The sequence below is a fragment of the Hypanus sabinus genome, chromosome 14 (assembly GCF_030144855.1).
Source record: "Hypanus sabinus isolate sHypSab1 chromosome 14, sHypSab1.hap1, whole genome shotgun sequence".
Classification (NCBI taxonomy): domain Eukaryota; kingdom Metazoa; phylum Chordata; class Chondrichthyes; order Myliobatiformes; family Dasyatidae; genus Hypanus; species Hypanus sabinus.
The window spans coordinates 1,479,358-1,502,820 of record NC_082719.1 but is presented as its reverse complement, the minus strand read 5'-3'; the positions used below and the strand labels follow the sequence as shown (position 1 = coordinate 1,502,820).

Genomic DNA, 23,463 nt, shown 5'->3' with positions numbered 1-23,463 from the left:
GGGTCGTTTCGCTTCTCCGCCTCCCTGCACACAAACCTAGTGAAATACTTAAAGGGAGGAAATCGACCATTGTGGTCTTCTTTGTACTCTGAGGCAACAGACACCCACCTGTCCTGCAGCCTAAATTGAAGTTTGTCCACGATTTGTCTAATCCCGGATGAAGTATCTAGGTATACTAGACCAGTTGAGTAACCATCTTCTTTGGCACCTTGAATCTCCATGAGTAAATCTCTGAGCTCTCTTAACTTAGTGTGGTCCTTGGCTGACACCTTAGGAAAATTTTCCAGACGGTATAGCGCCACGTCAATAATTTCGGGGGCCGCATAGCCCTCCAGAAGTCTCTCCCATGCTTTGCTTAAGGCTAGCTCGGGTTTGTTGATGTACACTGAACGTATGCGTCTCACCTGTTCGCATGATTCTTTTCCCAGCCATTTCGCCATAAGATCCAACTCTTGGGTTGCTCTGAGCTGGATTCCGTCGATAGTGTTGGTAAATGTGGAGTACCATGCACAGTAATTTTTAGGTTTGTTGTCGAACTGGTACAGTCCTGAAGTGACGAGATCTCGTCATGCTAAATACTGTGCCAGGGGTTCAATTGGAAGTGGTATGCGGCCTGGGAAAGTATGTAGGTGGGTATATGACCGAGGGCGTATCTCTGTTATGGACTTTGCTGTTCTGAATTCAGCCTTTGCCTCTCTTCTCCCCAAATCTGGTAAGTTTGGTGTCGAGAAGTATTTGTCATCAGCCCTTTCATTCTTGACTTTATCGCAAGGGTAAATTGTCTTCCTAGGATGGATGTGATGCAATTGGGCCTCTCTGAGACTCCTCATGACGTGGGGCGTAATCAAATAAGTATGGAGAGGAAGAACAAATCTTCCAGTCTGTTTGAGATCAGACATAGTCACTTGTGCGTTCCAATCTGGTCTTTTCTGAAGTAGCTTTTCTGTCAACCAGATCATACATTTCTTCCGCATTTTCTATTAACTCTGCTTCCACCCTGGCAGCTGCTTCTTCTCGGTGTAGCATCAACACTTCTAACTCTGGCGCTATCCTTGCCCTTTCCAACTGGTTTTCGGCTTCTCTGGCAGCCGCTTCCATTTTCAATTCTGCTTCTTGTTTGGCGTAGTGCAGTCGCACCCTGGCGGCTTCTGCCTTAGCTCTTGCATGGGCGGCCTTACTTGATGATGTCCTGCTGCCCCCGAAGAGTCTGGGTGACAACGACTTGACGCTGGATCGAGTTGTCATTGCAGCACTTGAAACACCTGATAATGCCACTTTTTCACTGCAGTGTTCTCGCTCGGCGTGTAAGTTAACGCGGAACTAAACACCGAGATAAACCTTTGTCAATGACGACAGGATCCCAGTAAGATTAACCGTTTACTGTTCATTCTTCCACGTTGACGTATGTTGAAAACTGTTGATAAAGCAATACAAGATTTGTACAGCAGTTGTTTCCTTCTTAATATTACATTTACATCATAAATACTTGCAAGGTAAAACTACAACTACATTACATTAAAGTGCAGCATACAGTCAGAATCTACCTACGTCATTGTCAGCTTTAAATACACTTCAACGCAAACTATCTGCAATTCTTTGACTAACGAAAACATAAACATTATCGACCGTCGTTACTTTTAACAGGATCGGCGTTAACATTTTAATTCAACATATCGATTATCTCATAACTCACAGCGTTGCCTTCACAATGTTCCTGGTGCGTAGAGAGAAAACGTTGCTGCTTGCTTGCGCTTGCACATGTCTCGACCCCCACCTTCCCATTTCTCCAAACCGGTATTTCCCCACAGGACACGGCGAAACCGGATGTGACGTCATCACATGCCGCGATATCTCAGACAACATTAAACAATCCTAACTTTAACTAGAATGCTAACAAACGAATTACTAAGCGAAAATATTATAAACTAAATAACTGCCATAAAGGCAACACAATGCCAATTTAACCATCTAAAGCAATACCTACAAAACGCTGGAGGAACTCGGCAGACCAGGCAGCATCAATGGAAAAGAGTCAACAGTCAATGTTTCGGCTGAAACATTCATCAGGGCTGTCTGACCTGCTGAGTTCCTTCAGCATTTTGTGTGTATTGCTTTGGATTTCCAGCATCTGCAGATTTTCTCATGTCTGTGTAACCAATTAAAGCCTTTTTTATTGAACAATTCTGTCTGATAATATTTATATTATTGGGTCATATTATCATAATGCTTATTCCAACTATTCTAATTCATTATGCTGGAGGAACTCAGCAGGTCCATAAGACATAGGAGCAGAATTAGGCCATTCAGACCATCGAGTCTGTTCTGCCATTGTATCATTGCTGATCCAGGATCCCACTCAATCCCATACTCCTGCCTAAAACTTTGACTGTTTATTCCTTTTCGTGGATGTTGCCTGACCTGCCAAGGTCTTCCAGCAACTTGTATGTGTGTGTTGTTCTGGATTTCCAGCATCTGCAGAATCTTTTGTCTTTCTAATTTATATTGTTTGTTTACATTTAAAGTATCAATTTAAGCTGTCCCTGTGATGTTACATTTTATTTCAAGTCTTCCTTGGTTTCTTTTCAAAGCTCTTCATCCTGTATAACATTTTATATTATGTTCCAATCAAAGAGAATACATTGTACCTTTACAGAACATGTGCAGTTGTTACGGCTGTCAATTTAAAAGTACTTCCAGTGCTTGAAAGGAAATTGCAGAAGCACAATCAGGCTACTGTGACACTTATTTCATCCTGTCTAGGCCAGCTGTATGTAGAAATTATCAAAGTAGTCTCTTTCCGTCTCTTATAGCCCCGTCTAGGCCAGCTGTATATAGGAATAATCTAGGTAGTCCCTTTCTGTCGCCTACAGCCCTGTCAATGTTTTTGTACAAAATTTCCTTTGAAAATGATATTGAAGCTATCGCACCACTGCCACCGGCAGTGTATTCCATACCCTGAGCACTCTTTTCCTGAAACAATTTTTTTTCTCACATTTCTGTGTCCTCTGCTTCTTTCCCTCTCACTACTGGGAGGTTTCTCTCTGCTCTACCTGCACCCTAAGTGATGTTAAATACCTCCCACAAACTCCAGTGCTGGCCCCTACTTTTAACAACTTCTTTTACAAGGAGAGCTTTCCCAACTACAGCAGTCTATTAAATAATTAAATTCCCTTGTCCCTGGAATAATTGCAATAAATCTTTCCAACGGAACTGGACATATAGTGCCAACTTTAGCTGACCTAGTTTCTTACTAAAATTCTTTCTGATAATCTGTGCACATTTTTACCCACAATATTCAGCCCCTCTACTCCTGTTAAAATTGTGCCTCCCTTTGTTCTGCTAACCAAAATGCAATTTTACATAAATGTAATCTACCACTTGCCTATCAACTCTTCTGGCCTCTCTTACATTGATATTCTACCACAATTTTATGCACCGTGCAGTATCGATGCCATCACGTAGGACAAAGTGAAAATAACAGTGTACATACATCTAAGGGAGGCATTAAGTTTCAAGCTTTATCATTAATGTGACACTAAAGCAATTTTGTGATTTTTAGAAATGGCTTGTAGATTCAGTCTCAAACGAAACTATATAAAGCATTTCTTTATTTGCAGTTTGTTACTCTATTATTGGAGAAAGGACAGCTTCCTGCAGCCAAGGTCCATGCTCCAGTAACTCAACAGTGCATACCTCCATCAACAACCAATCAAAATGGACCATGTGAACCAGTAGACAAAGGAAAATTAGGAACAAATCTCACGCCATCAGCTGCCAATGACCATGCTTTTGCTACAGGTAAATAACAGTTCAGAATTTGTAAGAACATACTTCATGCTATGTTCTCTGCATTGCTCTAGTTGCCCCATTACAGGAAAGATGTGCAGAAGAGATTCACCAAGATGCTGCCTGGATTACACTTTCAAAGAGTCTTTGATAAAGAATAATGTTTTAGGTTTATTAGTAAAAGTGAATGACGGGTGTTCAAAAAAAATCTTGCTGCAGTAGCAGCTTCTGTGTAAAATTAGCTTTGGGAAAGTAAAGACTGTTGACTGGGTGATTTTTGGGCAGGATGGAAGTATGTGGTGGTGCTACCCAGGGTTAATTTCTAGAACCAGTTCTTAATTTATATTCTGATTTGGGAGTTGAGGGTTGAAGTGAATTTTAAAATTTTCAAGTGATGCAAAACTTGAAAGTGCAGTAAATGATGAGGAAAATAGAATGGACATCAAAAGGATGTAGATATGCTGTGGAAATTGGTTCATGGAAAATAAAATTCAAAATGGTAGAATACAAGCTGATATTTTTCAATGAACTTAAGAAGGGTGAAATTTACCTAATGGTGCAAGTTAGGAGTGGGTGCAAGAAAAGAGAAGCCTGGGGATTTTGCATGCTCTTTGAAGATACGTGATTGGTTAAAACATTTTATGGAATTATTAGCTTTTAAGTAAAGGGTTAATCTGCAGACACAAGCAAGTTATATTAAACCTATTTAAAATGCTGTCTATCCAAAAATAACTTGCATACTCACTTTTTGGTGCCATATTATTTAGGAAATCAGATTTCTTTCGTGTAAGCCAGAAGGTATTAACTCGATTAACTTCAAGGATGAGGGAGCATTGTAATGTAAATGGACTGGAGAATCTTGGTTTGGTTTCTTCAAAACAGTGAATATGAAGTGAAAATATGATAGAACTATTTAAATGATGGAGCTTTTACAGAACAGATAAAGAAATTGATTCTTATGTGTGGATGATATTTAAAATGTCTGCAGATTCAGTCATAATCTTCAAAATATTGAAGAAGCAGTTGAGGTTGCTTTTAATGGTTTACACCTGGTGCAGACTCAACAACCCAAATGACCTTGCAGTGGACTGTGGGTTTGTGCATGAGGTTCAGCCCTTTTAAAATCATGTTTCACACTGAGCTGTTTTTGTAATTTTTTATTTTAAATATCAACAATTATTTATTCTCTTGTTACAGAAAATACATCCAAGGTCAAGTTATTGAAAGATTCCTCTGGGTTAGGTATGGATTGTGCAGGGTGCAATGAAGATGCTTCTGAGTACTGCAGAAATATAGCGAGAATAAATAAACAAGTTCCTGCTCAACCAGTAGCAGAGTGTGGGAAGAGTAATGTTGTAAACTTCACACTACAAGTGAATGATGGTCTTTTGAAGGGATTTTCAAAACAGGTACATTAAGCTGGAAATAATTTTACTGTCTTCTTTGCACCTAAAAGGGTCATGAACAGCAAAAACAATTTGTTGAATATCCAAGTGTTTGCAAAAGCTAAAGTTTCTATTGAACTGATAATCTGGAATTGATTAGGTTAAGAGAGGGGCTGAAAGTCACAAGGTATGACCATATTCTGGCCTGTTAATTTAGTCATTGAAAGAATTAGCCATAACAGCAAGGCACTATTTAATTTGCTCTCACAGATGTCGAATTTGTCTGTGCTTAAGCAATAATTTCACTATCAACTTGTCAGCCTTGCACACCATCACTGGCATTGTCTACTCTGCAAATCTTCGCAGTTCCAGACCCAGCCCAGCACAGTCTAAATCTTATACCATAAACAGGATGTCATTCTGTTGAGGATTTTAGCCTGTTCTCAAATGTGGAATCATTTCTTCCAGAGTGAGTGTGTTTATTTTCAACTTTTACAGGAGTAAACTCCTTTCACGTCCTTGATTCTCCAGCAATTTCCAGTTTCCTGGTCCCAACCATGCTTTTTAGCTTAGATCACTTCCATCAGGGTTACCTTCCACATCTTCATGGAGTGCAGATCCAACCAGTCCCATTCATTTCCACTGTTATTTAGTGGTGTAGGTAGTATCCAGTCTTGGTAGAGCAATCCTGTTGATATTATTTCCCCTCCCTTGTTTTCCTTTAACTTTGCAATATATTCCTCCACCACCACCCCCCCTCCCCCCTCCCTCTGCGGTTCTTTAGAAATAAGTGTACACCTCAGATAAATATTATGTAGAGATTTGTGATAAATATGATTATATGATATATATGTATAGTATCTGAAATACATCTTATGGAAATGTTTGATGATAAACTTCAATAAAAAAATAAATTACAAAATAAAGGGGTATCTTTACCTCCAATTGTAAGGGTAAACAACACCGCAGGTTAACGTCATGAACAAATGACAGCTGGCGATGCAGCATTCTCAGCACTGCACCAACCTGCCGACCTGTATGTTTGTGCTGAAGCCTTTGAAGTGGACTTTGAGCCCAGGGCTATCTGACTCACTCTCAAGGAGTAATGATCTTCTGCATGGCCAGATCTAACACCAAACATAAAAAGTATCTTTTCTCGTGCCATTTGGTCAAATCAGTTTTTATTTCCACACCATGTTATGCGCATTCTCTGTAATATAATAGCAAAGGCAGATGATGAATGACAGAATAATAAGAGGTACAGCTGATATAATAACAACTAACCTTGTTTGCCGAGTTAGAACAGGTCTACAGTACAACTTTGAACTTCATAGTCTAGATTCTATAAATCTATATGCAGAGGATTGAATGTCCTTATTATGTTTGAATGTGAATCTGCTCCAAGAATGGAGACGATGTGTCATCTCTCTGGTGAAATCTTGGAAGTACCTGTTGTCTTCAAGAGGAGAAACAGAATCCATGCATTTCTACAATACTGTAAATTATATCTTAATTTAAGAAAAAAGGCATATTTTGCTTTTGTAGCTGCCCTTTCGCACCCAGGATGGACATCTCTATCGCTTAACTGCAACAAGAGACCTTTCAGTAATTGATTTTAGTTATTAGGTTAAATGTTATTATTTGCTGGCCTTAATTTCTATTTTACAGATCGTCCCCTAGGTATGAAAGTCCAACTTGTGTATAGCACGTACATAAGAGCAAGCATTTGGGAGACCATTGGGGTGGCTTTGCCAACTGTTTCGGGGCTGCCTGGGACTCAGATTATGGCCACATTTTACCTTGTGAGCTCAAAAGAGAAAATCTTCAGATGCTAGAAATCCAAACACAAAATGCTGGAGAAACTCAGCAGGCCAGGCAACATCTAGGAAAAGTGTGCAGATGGCGTTTCGGGCCAAAACCCTTTGGAAGGACTGGAGAAACTTGCTGAGGAGTAGATTTCAAAAGTGGGGGGAGAAGAGAGCGAAATACAAGGAGACGGGTGAAACCTACAAGGGGAGGGATGATAAGCTGGTGGTGAAGACGTGTTCCCAGAAAGGATACGTGGCTGTAGTAGCGGGTCTGGATAAGCACATGGTCAAAGAGTCAGAGAGCAGCAGGGATCACAATGGGGGAGCAGTGAGAGAGGGTTTCACTGAACTCCCGTCAAAGGGAAGATTTAAACTTCAGTTTAGGCATCCAAAGAAGAAACTTCCCAGAGTAATAATCAAATCAGAAATGAGAGAAAATCTGCAGATGTTGGAGGGATTCAGCAGGTCAGGTAGCCCACACTTGGGTCAGAGGAGCAACACCTTATAATCCAGGTGGGTCGCCTTCAACCTGATGGCATGAGCATCGATTTCTCAAACTTCCAGTAATGTCCCCAACCCCCTCCTTCACCGTTTCCCATCCCATTTTCCCTGTCTCACCTTTTCTCCATGCTCACCCATCGACTCCCTCTGGTGCTCCTCTCCCCTTTTTGTTCTTCCATGACTTTCTGTCTCTTTCACCAATCAACTTCCCAGTTCTTTACTTCATCCTTCCCCCTCCAGGTTTCACCTATCACCTGGTGTTTCACTGTCTCCTCCCCCCACCTTTCAAATCTACTCCTCAGCTTTTTTCTCCAGTCCTGCCAAAGGGTTTTAGCCCAAAATGTTGACTGTGCTCTTTTCCTCGATGCTGCCTGGCCAGCTGAGTTCCTCCAGCATTTTGTGTGTGTTACCTTATGAGCTATTTGGGTTATTAACAGTTGACAGGAACTGAACCCTGCAGAGCCTAAGAAAAACTGCCATGAATAAGAATGCTACAGTGATTCAAATTCTCAATTAGCTTACACATGAGAGCTTTTTAGTCTAAAGATACATTTAATTGGAATATCTTGCCATTCCTTTTAACAAAATAGATTCAGAGAGAAGTGTAGCTGCTGCTTTGCAGATTCAGTGACCTAAATTTAATTGTGACTTCTAGGGCTGCCCAAGTGAAGTTTAACACTCTCGAGTTTCTCCTGGATTCTCTGTGTTCTTCCTACGTTATACCATGTGGGTTCCTCGGTAATTCACCACATTAGTTTTCCCCTCAAGTAGGAGAGTTGATAAAAACATAGGGAGAAAGAAAAGGTTTAGGGTATGATTCGTGCTAAAATTTAAAAAGTGCATGATGGTCCATGTGGAAGTACTGTACCAAAGGGCCTTTTTCCAGTTGTATGTTATTACATTGAAGTGTTACTGCATTAGCTAGCCAGTTGCTCAGACAATTGAAATTAGAAAGTTAAACATACTAAATTTAAGCAATTTATTGAAAATTAGTATTATTCATTGAAACCCATATTTTGATGTCACTTCTATATAAAAAGATGGTCATTAAATCAAGTATTTATTACATGAACACCATTTAGAAAAGTATTAATTATAGATCATTTTACTGTGACCATGAAAGTGCTTGAAACGGCCAGTACATGTTTCTGCATGCCTCTTGGTGCTTAAATCTGAATTGCTGCTAACCCCTCAGTACTTCAAATGTTTTAACTGCACTTCAAAAAAAAGTATAGTGCTTTATACAGTACTGAGAAGCTGCTGCGTTCAATTTAATGAGGACTAATAATTTTCAGAAATACTATATGGAACTCCCTTTACTAAAGAGAGTTTGAATACACTCTGAGCCATTTTCTACTCAACCACACTCTTTATATGTTGACTCTTTTATTCAACCAGCTGTTGATTTGGGAGCAGTTGATTGTTTTTAGGGATGGGTTTACATTTGTCTAAGCCTGATAATTGAGCCGATTTTGCTTGCCTGAATGTCTTGCAAGATGATGCTTGCCTCAGAATCACACGTAATGTTCTATGAAATGGGGTGTTTTCTTCTTTGCTGGTTGAAAGTTAAAACAACCAGGGAAGTAATTGAAACAACTCAGAGGAAGAGGGAAAATCGGAGATGGGGCATCTGAAGCTTGGGTGAAGCAGGTAGGACCTGAAGTTATATGTGGTTATATCAAAGGAAATGTGGTGTGGAAGCAGTGATTCTTAATGTGAGCAATAAAGGAAGAGATAATGGGAAGGGGCTGAGTGAGCAGTAGATTCAAAATTAAATGAGAGAAGGATATCAATTGGACTAGCAAGAGTATGGGATTAGAATTGTTAAGGTGTAGAAAGTTGGGAATGAGAGTGTTCCTAATTGGGGCAAGGCTTATTAAGGTAGGGTGTAGAAGGTAGTTGGTCTCAGCTCTCTTGTGGGCCTCTAAGAGATCCACTCTTGCGCTTTTGAAAGGAGAATGAATTTTTTTGTGTCATGTAAGAGAATCGTTATCCTGTGGGGAAACATTCCCAGTAAATGTTAAATTTACATTGGGCTTCAGTTGCTCTGAGTGAACTCATGTTAATGAAGAACCTCCCTATTACAAAATGAAGTAATTAACTTAGAGATAACCTTGTCCATGACGGTTTGGGTTTAGGCAATCACTCTTCGTTTTGGGATGTTGTCATCCCTCTCCCCTTTTCCAGAGCCTTCAGTTGTCTTCATTCCCATCTTGAAAGAAAATGTTAGTCCTCACACTCCTGCATTTGACTTAATATATTATGGCCAGGAGTTAGACAACAGTGATTTAATGTCCATCCTTTCCTTTGTTCGTTCAGTGTTTGGTAGCCTTCTGCAACCAGGAAATTCAGCCAAATTCGTAATGTGTCAGTTTCAATTCAGTGATTCATCAACAAAGGAGGGATTTTATTTCATTCTAGCTGCAAGGTCAATTAATCTTTCACATTCTGTGCTTATGTTTCTTCTAGGCTTGCTTGTTCCTCATATACAAAGTTTGTACTTAAATTTTATTTTGGATATTACTTGTTATCGCAATGGTGTTTAGTTCTACATACTGTCCTCCCTACAGTCAGCATTATCCAGGAATCTTTAATTAGTAACTCATCCCCAACTTTTCTTTATAAAGTCACCTCATTAAAAAGAAACAATGAATCAAGTTATGCAACTGAATTTGATCATATCCACAATGCATTTGGCATTTTAAGATTTGAGTTTCTCTGCCTTCTTAGCACATGCCCATGCAGTTGCATGTAATTTCATTGATTGTAAGTTAACAAGAGAATACATTCCTTTCCAGATGTATAAAGTTTAAAACAAAATGTTTTGAAATGTGTAATTATTGAAAGCTGGTTTGGAAATAATATATTAAAGGTATAATTCAATTAAAAGACTGTAATTTTTACAGAGTGCAAATAATCCTCCAAAAGAAATAAATGGAACTGAATTGCACTTGAATAATTCTCTGCTGTCTGAAAAGATGAACAGTATCAACATGGATAATAATAAAAAGATTGAAAGTGAAATTCAGAATGCAAGACTGAAGTCTTCTCTAAGGGATGATGTTGATGAGCATTCCACGTTGAAAGAAGATATTATTATGAATAAGAACACTGCCTGTCAAGTATCTGGGAGTACAATATCTTTCTCCAGTAATCAGTGTGATATACCATACATCCAGGAAGAAAGTATCAGAAATACTTATTTTGACAAGCAAGAATCTTCAAAACTGGATCTGATCAACAGGTTAGTTCTGGGAATTTCCCTTTGAAAATACAACAAAACTGTAAGAGAAATCTCTACAAATGTCAATGGCCACATTTATTAATTCACTGATTCATCTAATCTCATCTAAAGTACGGTAATATACAGTACAAGGTACTTAATTTCCTCAAATTCTAGTACATTAGCAGTTGGTGTGTTACTTGCATAAACATTAGTATTGTACATTAACACCAACTCTTTTGAGAAAGTACAAGTTCTACTTCATTGGATGAAGAAGATGAATCTTTCTTGTGCTGATTTTTTTTCCCCCATATGCTGTTTTCTTAGGAAATTAAGGCAAACTTCAGGTATTTCTGTTGAGTTTTAATGGAGAAATATTCTACCTAATTTTGCATCCCAACTCAAAACAATGAGTAAATTATCTTGTTTTTTGCAGGATTGATTGATGAAAGAAAATTTGGTCAGGTGATCACCTGCTCCAGGTCATTCATATTCATTCCACTTAGTGCATAGAGCTTCTGTTTAGATATTTCATCTGAAGTGCAATGGCTTTAACAGGAAAATCTTTATCATTGAACTAACTTCATCAAATCAGACTACCCACAATTTCCTTTGCTGTTTGCAGGTTTTTTCATGATGCTGATTGATTGCAAATGTTGACAGCATTTCAATTAACTAATTATTTCCTGTGGTTTAGAAAAGTGTTTTGTAAATGCATGTTTTCCTTTCTTCCACTCTGAATTAAAAGGTGGTACGTTCAGATGTAGTAAATCATAAAGGAATAGGAGCATTCATAAGAAACAATGTTCACTCTAATATCTTCACTTAAACATAGGCGAATGCACACATTCACATTCTTCAAACCAGTCTGCAGGCCTATACACCATTCAGTACTGGAGTTCGAAGAGTTACGAAGCTGCTGGATATTATTGGGTAGAAAAGTTTGTGGTTTTTAACAGCAACAAATAACACTGGTACTTTTGGTGACAATAAGAGTATGAGTTTTGACAGTTGCTGAAAGGAAGATTTTGAGGGCCAAGTGTCTGAAGTAATTAGGTAGGGGTGGTAACCAGGTTGTAGAATTGAAATGGGTGCAAGAGGTGCACATAGAACTGCAGAGATGGGCATCACTAGGGCAAGGTTTAGATAGGGCAAGTCTATTTCCCTCTCAGGAAAATAGCCACTCACAGGAGACCTTACCCACGCCCAAGATTACGGCTGCACAGGTGAAAGGTCAGCTAAGGAAGATCTGTACCAGCAAGGCGGCTGGACCGGATGGAGTATCTCCACGATTACTGAGGGCCTGTGCGTCTGAGCTGGGAGAACCCCTTCAGCGCATCTTCAACATGAGCCTGGAGCAGAGAAGGGTACCCAGACAGTGGAAAACATCCTGTATTGTCCCGGTACCAAAGAAACCACAACCAAGGGAGATGAATGACTTCAGACCTGTTGCTTTGACGTCGCACGTGATGAAGACCATGGAGCGGCTGATAATACAGAATCTGAGGCCACAAACCAGGCACGCCCGGGATCCTCTTCAGTTTGCGTATCAGGAGAAGGTGGGAGTGGAGGATGCTATCACGTACTTGCTGCACAAATTCCTCTCTCACCTGCACAGGGTCAGTGGTGCTGTGAGGATTACATTCCTGGACTTCTCTAGTGCCTTTAACACCATCCAGCCCAGGATCTTAAGGCACAAACTAACAGAGATGGGAGTAGACTCACACATGGTGGCTTGGATAACGGACTACTTGACAGACAGACCTCAGTATGTGCGGTTGGGAGACTGTAGGTCTGACACGGTGGTCAGCAGCACAGGAGCGCCGCAGGGGACCGTGCTCTCTCCGGTCCTGTTCACCCTGTACACATCAGACTTCCAATATAACTCGGGGTCCTGCCATGTGCAGAAGTTTGCTGATGACACGGCCATAGTGGGGTGTGTCAGGAATGGTCAGGAGGAAGAGTATAGGAAACTGATACAGGGCTTTGTGATATGGTGCAACTCAAACTACCTGTGTCTCAATATCACCAAGACCAAGGAGATGGTGGTGGACTTTAGGAGACCTAGGCTTCATATGGAGCCAGTGAGCGTTAATGGAGAATGTGTGGAGCAGGTTAAGACCTACAAGTATCTGGGTGTGTAGTTAGATGAGAAGCTAGACTGGACTGCGAACACAGATGCCCTGTGCAGGAAAGCACAGTCGACTGTACTTCCTCAGAAGGCTGGCATCATTCAATGTTTGTAGTGAGATGCTGAAGATGTTCTATCAGTCAGTTGTGGAGAGCGCCCTCTTCTTTGTGGTGGCGTGCTGGGGAGGCAGCATTAAGAAGAGGGACGCCTCACGTCTTAATAAGCTGGTAAGGAAGGTGGGCTCTATTGTGGGCACATAACTGGAGAGTATGACATCGGTGGCAGAGCGGAGGGCGCTGAGTAGGCTACGGTCAATCATGGAAAACCTTGAACATCCTCTGCACAGCACCATCCAGAGACAGAGAAGCAGCTTCAGCGGCAGGTTGCTGTCAATGCAATGCTCCTCAGACAGGATGAAGAGATCATTACTCCCCAACGCCATTCGGCTCTACAATTCAAACACCAGGGGCAAGACATGTTAAAGTGCCAGGGTTAGGACTGAGCTTAAGTTACCACTCAATGCACTTTAGTAAACTATTTAAGAACTTTTTTAAAAGCTATTTATTAATGTTTTTTGGGAGGGTGATTTTAGATGCATATCATATTATACCGAGTTAAATACTGTATGTAATTAGCTTTGCTACAATAAGTGTATTGGACACTGGAAAAATGTTGAATTTCCCCTTGGGAATGAATAAAGTATCTACCTATCTAAGGGTACAAAATAATCTAAGGAGTTTGCAGTAAAATTTTTAAGTGCATAACAAGTACAAAACATGTCTGGAGAACTTTATACAGAATTAGTCATCCAGGATTAGTCATCTTTGTTACAGATCTTGTGCCATTAACAGAGACCTGGCTAAAAGCAAGTGCTGGATAAGTACATACATTACATTTGGGATATTCGGGAATGGTAGGTAAAGGAAGACCAAAGTCAGGGCAGTGGAAAAAGTGTATTGATTAGGGAGAATATTGCAGTGCTGGAGTGAGATGATGTCTTGGGGCAATAATTCTATTTGGTTTAAATTCAAGAAGTGTTGAACGTGGCATTCGACTACTGGGAATTTTCTAAAAGCTGCCAACTAGTGGGAAGGCCAGTGGAGCAATTTTTAAGGAAAAGAACAAAATCTATATTAAGGGGACTTCATCTATATTAAGGGGATTTTCATCATAATAGAAGAAAAGGCAAAGAGGGAAAACAATTTATGAATTGTCTTCAGCTTTCTTGACTAGTATGTTTCTGGCCAGTGAGAAAGGGGGCACAGCTGGACTTGGTTCAGGGGGATGAAATAGACTTAGTGGGGAACGTTTAAGGAACAGTGATTATATTAATAACAGCTTAGAGTAACTGTGGAAAAGAATGTGGACCAGTCTAAAAATTGTCAAGTGGAGAAGTGTTCAATTCAATGGGATAAGATGAACTGCAATCAGACTAAATAATAATTGGACAGTAGCATCCTCTCTGGACAAGGTCATTGCAATTTGGTCTGGATACTTTCCTATAAGAAAGATAAAACCTGGGCTCATTGGATACTCATAAAGAGTAAAATAAAGAACGGGAATTGGGCTTTGATATATGTGACGTTGCCAATACAAGGGAGAACAAGGCTGATCATAGAAAGTAACTGGGGTAGGTGGTAAAAAAGGCAATATATATGAGCAGAAAATGAGGGTGTGAGAAATGACAGCAAATATAAAAATAAATCAAAAAATCTTGCAGGAGCAAACACAGGTAACAAGGACTGACCATGGAAAATGATGCTACTGAAGTGTCTTCAAAGCTAAAAACCGCTAAAGAAGGGATACAGGAAAAGCTAGGTGTTCCTAATGCCAAGTCAAGACGAGAAAAAAACAAGACCAGTGTTTTTCTTAACATACTATATTCATGAGTTGAGTAAAAGTCATTAGGGTCTGGAATACTATTTGGTGAGATGGTGGAAATGGATTGAGTTGTGTTGTTCAGAAGTGGACTAAATCAGTTCTTTCATAGAAAGAATTTGCAAAAGGAATGGACAGAAGAGTATACTGTATTGATACAGAACTGACAGAAAGGCAGATTATGACATCTTGCTCAAAATGACCATGGGAATTTATGCATTCCTAGTTTCAAAACAATGCTATTTAAAATTAATCAAATGCTGATTAGAATGATCCTTTGCAAAAAGAAGTTACTTATTTGATGTAATTTAGTTCACTTGTGACTTTATTTGTTAATGCAGATGTCTCTAGTTTAAGTCATTTTTTTTTAACCATTATTTTTCAGAAAACCACCTTCACCAATAACTCTGGACTTTACGACAGAACAAGGTTGTGGACTTAAACTTAAAGTCCCCTCTCCCACTCCTGTCGATGAGAACTGCATTAGTTCTGGCTCAAAATCAGAAGTAGAGTCATCGTCTTCAAGGCTTGCACAGTGTGAGGATATCAAAAAGCACAAAGAGGAGGAAAAATCAGAATTACAGCTGGTAAATGTTAACGTTGCCTGTGTTAACTTTTTCTGACATGGTAACTCCTACATTTATTTCTTATGCTATTATGACGTAATGAATTTAGTTTCTGATGAAATTATCATTTACCATCTCATTATCTCAAATTTCAAAGCAAAGTAGGCATTGTGATTGGAAACTGAAAGCAACATCTGGGGTATGCACATACGCAGTTAAATCTGGAAATCACATCCTTAGGGTGTAATATTTTGCTCACTTCCCCAATGTAATCCATGAATGCCCAAGATATCTATTTACAAACCATTCTGATGTCCTGAAAACATTGCATCTAGTTGCATGAGATGTAGGTGAGTTTCTTATGTTGCATTAATCCAAAATAACTGTTTTGCAAGATTTCTAGCCCTGAGGAAAGTCTATTTGCATTTTAATCCCACCTCAACATTTCATTAATATATTTTGAATTTTATAGTAATATATTTATTTGCACTTTTAAGGTTTTGCAACCCTAATGTTGATGGTCACACGATGGACAGGGTGGACCAAAGAGCCTGCTTCTGTGCTGTTTGACTTCTTCATTCAAAATCTTTATTTTGTACTCAGTAAAACGTTATAAAATATTGGTTAAGGTTGTACTTTTTATTACACTACCAACCTGTGCACCCAGTTCTTGGTCCTCCATTCCAGATCTGTAGCACACTTGCTTTAAGAAAAGGCACCTGCTTAGGCTGCACCAGGAGCCTCTTGTAAATCCTTGCCCCTCCTGGTACTGTGCATTGCTGTGCCAGGTACCTCCACAAGCACAGTCACAGCAATGAATGCCCCCAGAGCTCTGTGTGGAGAGGATGCCTGTGATAGCTGTTGCTGAGTGGGCAATGCCAAAATGCAGGATTGAAGTGTGGTGGATGTGGACCGTTGATTAGTAGGGACTGCAAGTGGCTGCTTCATGTATCAACGATCCCCAGGTGCTGTCTTGTCTCTTGTCACCTCGTGGTTCTGATAGATGCTTCTGTCTTGGCAGCACAGCTCTCCGAGCCCAGAGACAACAACTGAGCTGGTTCCTATGCTGTGATTACAGGCCATGAGTATCCTTGAACTAGAAGCTGATGGCAGTCAATGTCTTTTTAAAAAAAAAAACAAAAGGGCAAGTTTTTTGTGGAGATTTCCAGATCTACATGTGTAGCTTGCTTTGAGGTGAACGCCAAGTAGCATACTCCAGTCCTATATATAAATGGGAAATAAAAATCCAGTGCACTTTGGTACTCAAACACTTTCTATCCTATTTTTAATACATTTTTGTCAATATCAGATGTTTGCTGTAAAATAACCAGCATTTCCTGTGTTGTAGGAAGCAGAGTTGCATGTCACATTGAAAAAATCGGAAAAGGGAAGTCTGGGTTTCACTGTAACCAAAGGGGATGATGACATTGGTTGCTACATTCATGATGTTGTCCAGGACCCGGCAAAATGTGATGGACGGCTGCGACCAGGTGACAGGCTCATAATGGTATGCCCAATCTATGCAAAAAATGTGCATAGTCCATACTGAAATGCATGTAGACATAGAATCCAGTCATGTACATAGTTCTCATAGACATCAATAACATAAATATAGAAGATGAAGTTTGGACCCCATCAACTGTCTGGACTGTAAGAAAATGACAACCCAAGTAGATTGTACAAATGGGGGCTATGGTTTCTCATGTTGTGGTTACTGGATAAAAACTTGGGGAATTTGTAGTACATAACTGAAAAAAAAATACAAACTTATTAAAGAATGAGAAACCAAGGGAGCTTGTTAAAAAAAGTTCTGAGAAAAGTATGTTGTGTTGGTGGAACTTAGGAGGCTGGGAGCGCCGGCACCTATCTTGGAGCAGCTTCTCAATAGTTAAGGTTTGAGTGAAAACTTCTGTTTCAGTAAAATTTGGAGATAGTGCCTTTGTTGAGGAGGGTGTAATTACACCCAGGAAGGAGAATAAATTGCAACAATAGAGTTGAAAATCTCAGGAAGGAGTTGAAAGCACCCAAGGAGACTAAGCAGACTGGATAGTGGAAAATAAAGTATAATTTACACAACAAAAATGCACTTGTGGCTGTGTGGCTAGGTCCAGATCCAAATGCCATTTATATATTTACAGATAACACCACCATTGTTAAAATGTCAGATGGCAACAAGGTGACGAGGAGGAGTAAGATAGGTTGACTGCTTGAGTGGTGTCATAACAGCAACCTTGCATTCAATGTAAGCAAGACCAAGGAATTGGTAGTGGATTTCAGGAAAGGGAAGTCAGGCAAACACACACCAGTGCTCGTTGAGGGGAGAGTAGCTTTAAAAGATCTGTCCTTTGCGTAACGTATTCATGCAGTCATGAAGATGGCATACCAGCAACTCTACTTCATTAGGAGTTAGGGGAGTTTTGGTATATCACCCGAGACTTAGAAATTTCTACAGATTTACTGTGGAGAGCATTCTAACTGGTTACATCACTGCCTGGTATGGAGGCTCCAGTACACAGGATAACAAGAGGCTGCAAAAGAGTTTTAGATTCGTAGTGTAGCCAGGTCCGTCACTAGCACAGCTCTCCCCAGCACTGAGGACATCTTCAAAAGGCAGCACTTCAAGAAGATGTCTTCCATCATTAAGGACCATCCAACACTTATATTTACCATCAGGCAAGAGGTACAAGAGCCTGAAGACCCACACTCAATGTTCTACGAACAGCTTCTTCCTGCCAGCATCAGATTTCTATGGTCTTTATTTATATATTTACTTTGTAATTTATAGCAATCTTATGTCTTTGTGCTGTTTGTTGCCACAAAACAACAAATTTAACATCATATGAAACAGTGATAATAAACTGAGTCTGATTCTAAACACCTCTGTTGAGGTCCTGCTGCATGTGAGTATAGAATGCTTCATTACCTGAAAAGCTGCAGGTGCAACAACCATGGTACAATCAGCACTAGCACTTCGGACAGATTTGTAACTGAGGTGTGTGATAATTGGTTTTCTTTGCCATGTTTACCATAAGACTTTATCCATCCAAAGTCATTACTGATGACTCCCAGAACTGTTTTTCTGAAATAGTGCCACCACCTCTAGTGGGTCTGCACTGCTGTAGATGCAGGATATCCTCAGGGATGATGCTGGATGAATTTAGGTAACAGACTGAAAAATATGATTTGAAAAAGATAGGGGTGCTGGGCTTGGAAACAGCTCTCCCAATAATGAATGAGCAAGATTTTTGCACAGTTGACAGGACTTTGTATAACATTATCAAAGTACAAAGTAAAAGCTCAGCAAAGAATAATAGATCCCTTCCCAAAGAGCTCAGAAAATAGTGCAAATTTAGTAACCGTAGGGATGACAGACAGCAAGGAATGCTTAGAAAGAGTCACTTTGACAATGAATAGGAAAGCTGGAAAATAATTCCAGATGATTTAATAGGGATATTGAAGAGTAGTTGCAGATAGGTGAAATAATACACGCCGAATCATGTCTCTAATTCCAATAAAAATTAGATTTCAAAATTTTTGAATGACTACTGTAGAACTTCAAAACAAACTGTTCCTCGTATTTAATTGCCTTAACAATATGAAAGATCTTTACAGTTCAGGGATTTTAAAACTTTTGCAACAATTGTTCATTATCACTTTCCCCCAGTTGGCTTTGTGTGTTTGAAGTACAAATTTAGCCTCACAATTCATTGCACAAAAGATTCACATTTTAAAGCCATGTGGTATTTTAAAAAAAGAATGCAGAACAAGTCAAATCTAGTTTACAGATCTATACAGATCTATTGAGACATGCCAGCTTAAAATTTTTGGCACCTTGAAAACTATTACAAGAATATTGTTGACTATTCATCAACTGGACCAAGACAATTCACTATGCATCTCTTAATTAATCAAGCTCACACTTTATTGTCATAACTCGAATATTGATGTAACTCGACCCCAGACCAGCAACTTAAAACATAAATCCCACTGTTCCCTTTGTACAATACTCAGACCACTTCTCCAATTTATAATAATGAAATAAAATCTCTCTCGTTGGCCAGATGATCAATTTTTTTTCTCTCAGCCTTTGGCACGGGGTTCTTCCTTGCTATTGTTCATCCCCAGAGTTCTTGCTTCTCTGCATTTGAAGTCCTTCAATCTTGTAGTCATTCCTCAAAGTTCAATCTCATTGGCTCAAAGTTAATCTGTGTCAGATTCCCATTGGATGTAGCCAGGGGCCACAATACTTCCTGTCTTATGTGACTTATTTAGCTGTATTCAACTCTGATTTAAAACAGACAAACTGAGTCACTCAAACAATGGGAGATAACAGGATTACTTCTGCATGCCTGCCATTGTACACAATAAATGGCTTACTTGAGAATGATCCTTGTCTACATTCAATTGCACTAACTAAGTTGTCCCAGAGCAAGAATCAGTTCATCAAACAGTTCACAAAATGGAGGTTACAGAGCAGTTTCACAGAATGGCGCCTCTATCCTTCAAGCAGATGGCAAGAACAAAAACATCTAGTTTGTCTACTTCCACTTTCCTTGACCCATCTGAGTTTGATGTGTTCTTCCATATTTTAATTCCTTCATGTCCAACAATACAAGAATAATATTATGTGGATGGTCCTTTTCAAATGCAACAAAATACTTACAAGATAACACAGATATTTAGCAGAGGCTTTGTTGCACAATATATATCATAACCATGAAGTCACAACAGCATAATAATTATGACCTACAGAATTTCATATCTGTTGAATAATAAAATCTGTTTGCAAAGTTGGATTCTTTGGAGCAACTGCTAACAGACAGAACAAGCCGAGACACAAATTCTAAGCATGCAAGTGGGTACTTAGTTCAGTGACTCATGTATTTGAACGATATACTGTGCACAATATTTTTTTTTTCCTTTTCTGTTGCTTGTCATAGGTGAATGATGTTGACATCACCAGTATGAGTCATACAGAAGCAGTAGATTTTCTTCGATCTATCCCAGATACAGTCACTCTGGTAATTGGACGGGTGCTAGAGCTACCAGAGTTTCCAATAAATCCGGACATGCTCCCTGATATCACAGTGATGTGTCACAACCATGAACTAGGTAACAATTTTAAACTCTTGTCTTTGTTGCAGTTGTAGTAAGTAAAACAAAATTAGAACCGTGTGAATTTTTACTGAATTTTAAAGAGATGCTCTCATTGCTACTACTTTGTATGGGACAATTTAAAGCAAACCTGAAAACGAAGCTGTTATTATTAAACATGCACAATTGTCAAAGTATGCCAACAAGATTGTTTGCTTAATGTCCAGAGTACTTGAAACCTAGCTTCATAGAAATTAATAGTGTAAATTGAACAAAGTATTTCGAGAAAAACAAAAAATGCATTTGTTATACGGTAAAAGTAAATAGCATTTGATTAAATTAAAAATGAGGGTACAGGAAATACCGGCTGGAGCTTACTGTGAATTGCCATCATTTACCAGCCCCACTTACCCTATCATCATTACTTGGACACATACAAGTATGGAAGCCCCAAACCTGCCAGCCAAACTTCTAACAGTTTCCTCTCTCAGTACCATTATTGAAATCATGATGTGTCTAGAACAAAAACTTATTACACTTCCTCAGTGATTAGACCTGATGCAAGAACAGTGAGTCCATTTATTTCAAAGGGGGTAACAGGAAAGTTTATAGTTATTTACATTTTTTTTAAAAAGATACAAATATTAGTGCAATAAATGAAAGGAATGCAGCTGTGGAAACAAATAGCAGATCAAAAAGGGTCATTAACCTCAGAGACTGATTGAATGCTGATGAGTGGATAAGGGGCTATATATGCTTATTACAACAGAAGTTGAAAATTTGAGGGGGAGGGAAGGAAAGGGCTCAGCTACAGAATGTAGATCGGAAAGGATTATTGTTTCTTGCAGGTTTCAGGACATAGTATTGTGTTTGTTTTTCTTTAAAGGGGGAAGATGTGTAATTATGTGTGTATAATAAAGAACTTTGGTCTCAATGAGCAGTGCAGGTGGTCCACCCCAAGCTGGAGCTACAATGGTTAGCAGGCCATGTGTGCTCAGTGTTGAACAGCAGTTCAGTAATAATATGTTCTAACATAAACCCACACCAAATTCATCTTTATTCCAACCAACCTACGATAATTTCTTTAATTGTATTAAAAACTTATTGAGTTAGTTTTATTATTTTTATTTTCTAATCTACAAATGTTATTACCTATTTCATCAATATTAACCAATTGTAATTTTGTTGTAATTTCTCTTACATTTAATTCAGAAATAACTGTTAACACTTTTCAAAGGTCAAAGTAAATTTATTATCAAAGTACGTATACATCACCATATACAACCCTGATATTTTCTTGCAGGTATTCACAGTAAATGCGAAGAAACAACAAAAACTGAGCAAAATAATAATAATAATAAATAAGTAAGCAATAAATATCAAGAATATGAGATGAAGAATCCTTGAAAGTGATTGAGGGTTGTGGGAACACTTCAGTGATGGGGTGAATGAAATTGAGTAGTTTAAAAGCCTAATGGTTGATGGGTAATAACTGTTCCTAAACCTGTTGGTGTGGGTACCTTCTTCCTAATGTCAGCAGTGAGAAGAGAACATGGGCTGGATGGTGGGGGTCCTTGATGATGCATGCTGCTTTCCTGCAATAGTGCTCCATGTAAATATTCCACTGTAAATATTCTCAATGGTGGGGAGAGCTTTATCCATTACTTATAGTAGGTTCTTCCATTCAAGGGCAATGGTTTTTCCATACCAGACCATGATGCCAGCAGTCAATATACTCTCCACTGCACATCTATAGAAGTTTTAGGTGACATGCCAAATCTTTGCAAACTTCTAAGAAAGTAGAGGTGCTGCCATGCTTTCTTTGTAATTGCAGTTACATGCTGTGCTAGGGCAGATCCTGTGAGATGATACCAAGGAATTTAAAGCTGCTGACCCCCCTCCCCCCACCTCTGATCCCCAAGTGAGAATTGGCTCATGGAACTCTGGTTTCCTCCTGTCACACCTCTCTATCAGGTGTGGGTAAACGTGCCCAGCAAGGGTCAACAGTTGGGGAAAAATACAGACGGTAAGCCCCAACAGTACATTCATGCAAAGGGGTTTTATTTAGTGCCTGGAGGAAAAAAATGCAAACCCTGTCCAAAAGCTATGAAGAAAAAAAGTTTTAAAAATAAAAACAAAAATGTATGTACAAAAATTTGCAAATGTACAGAGACTTTCTATGTAACTATTCACCAACCATCAAATCCAACTTCCACCCCTCTCCAGCAAAGCCAGACTGAGGGTTTAAATCTACCTCCACCTGGCCTAGAAGGACGAGGAAATTCTGCTGTTGGTCTGGGGGTGGGGGGGAGTAATCACATGACCAGACCATAATAATTATTTCAGATGCCGAATCGGAACATTTTTAAACAGGGATTCTAACATCCCGCAGTTTTATTTCACATTAAGTGCCCTAGTTTAACCCACAGATCAGTTTCCACTTGCTTAGATGAATATAAAAGAATAATGCCTCCCCCCCACCCCCCAGTGGTGTCATCTGTGTAGGGTGTGGTCTGCCTGCTCCCACTAATGCAGGCATTATTTTAGGACACCCTGAACTGTCCCTTGGGTCTTTCGGGGCTGTCCTGCTGTCTACAAACCAATGTAATGGGGAGAGTGAAAATAAATGAAACTGTTTGGAATGTCAGTGTCTAGAATCCTTACTTTTATGAGTTATAAATCACTAGGGCATGTTAACTGTGGAGACTGTGATTGTTAGAAGCTAGTGATTGTTTTACTTTTGGGGGGTGTAAATGGTGAACTCCCAGGACCTGCAAAATGGGAGGGCAAAGTGTATGAACTACTGGGGAAACTAGACCAGGGACAGAACGAGGAGGAGTGACTAACAGGGCAAAGGGGCAAGGTTAGTGGGAGAATTAACGTTCCCAACCTGTTCTGTCACATCACCCCCCCCCCCCCCCCCCACCACCTTACCTGGACTGCACAAGGTGGGCAATTTGGGAGAGATAGTCTGCCATTGCATTGTACTGTCCTGCCTTATGAGAGATGTTGAAATGGAACAGTTTTAGAGCCAGGTACCATTTCTTGATGTGTGCATTGTGGCCTTTCATGGAGTGGATCCAGGTGAGTG

The 23,463-nt window shown here is 39.5% G+C and overlaps 1 protein-coding gene across 4 annotated transcripts in view; it reads left to right on the top strand.

Moving 5' to 3' along the window:
- The window catches only part of ptpn13 (protein tyrosine phosphatase non-receptor type 13), a 303,931-nt gene that overhangs the window by 198,951 nt on the left and 81,517 nt on the right, over nucleotides 1–23,463 (top strand). For all 4 annotated transcript variants that reach the window (XM_059988683.1, XM_059988682.1, XM_059988681.1 and 1 more), the window contains 6 exons: nucleotides 3,618–3,798; nucleotides 4,984–5,195; nucleotides 10,387–10,724; nucleotides 15,098–15,299; nucleotides 16,627–16,785; nucleotides 20,219–20,390. In XM_059988683.1, the coding sequence (XP_059844666.1) occupies nucleotides 3,618–3,798; nucleotides 4,984–5,195; nucleotides 10,387–10,724; nucleotides 15,098–15,299; nucleotides 16,627–16,785; nucleotides 20,219–20,390 (1,264 nt within the window). The remainder of the gene's footprint in view (nucleotides 1–3,617; nucleotides 3,799–4,983; nucleotides 5,196–10,386; nucleotides 10,725–15,097; nucleotides 15,300–16,626; nucleotides 16,786–20,218; nucleotides 20,391–23,463) is intronic.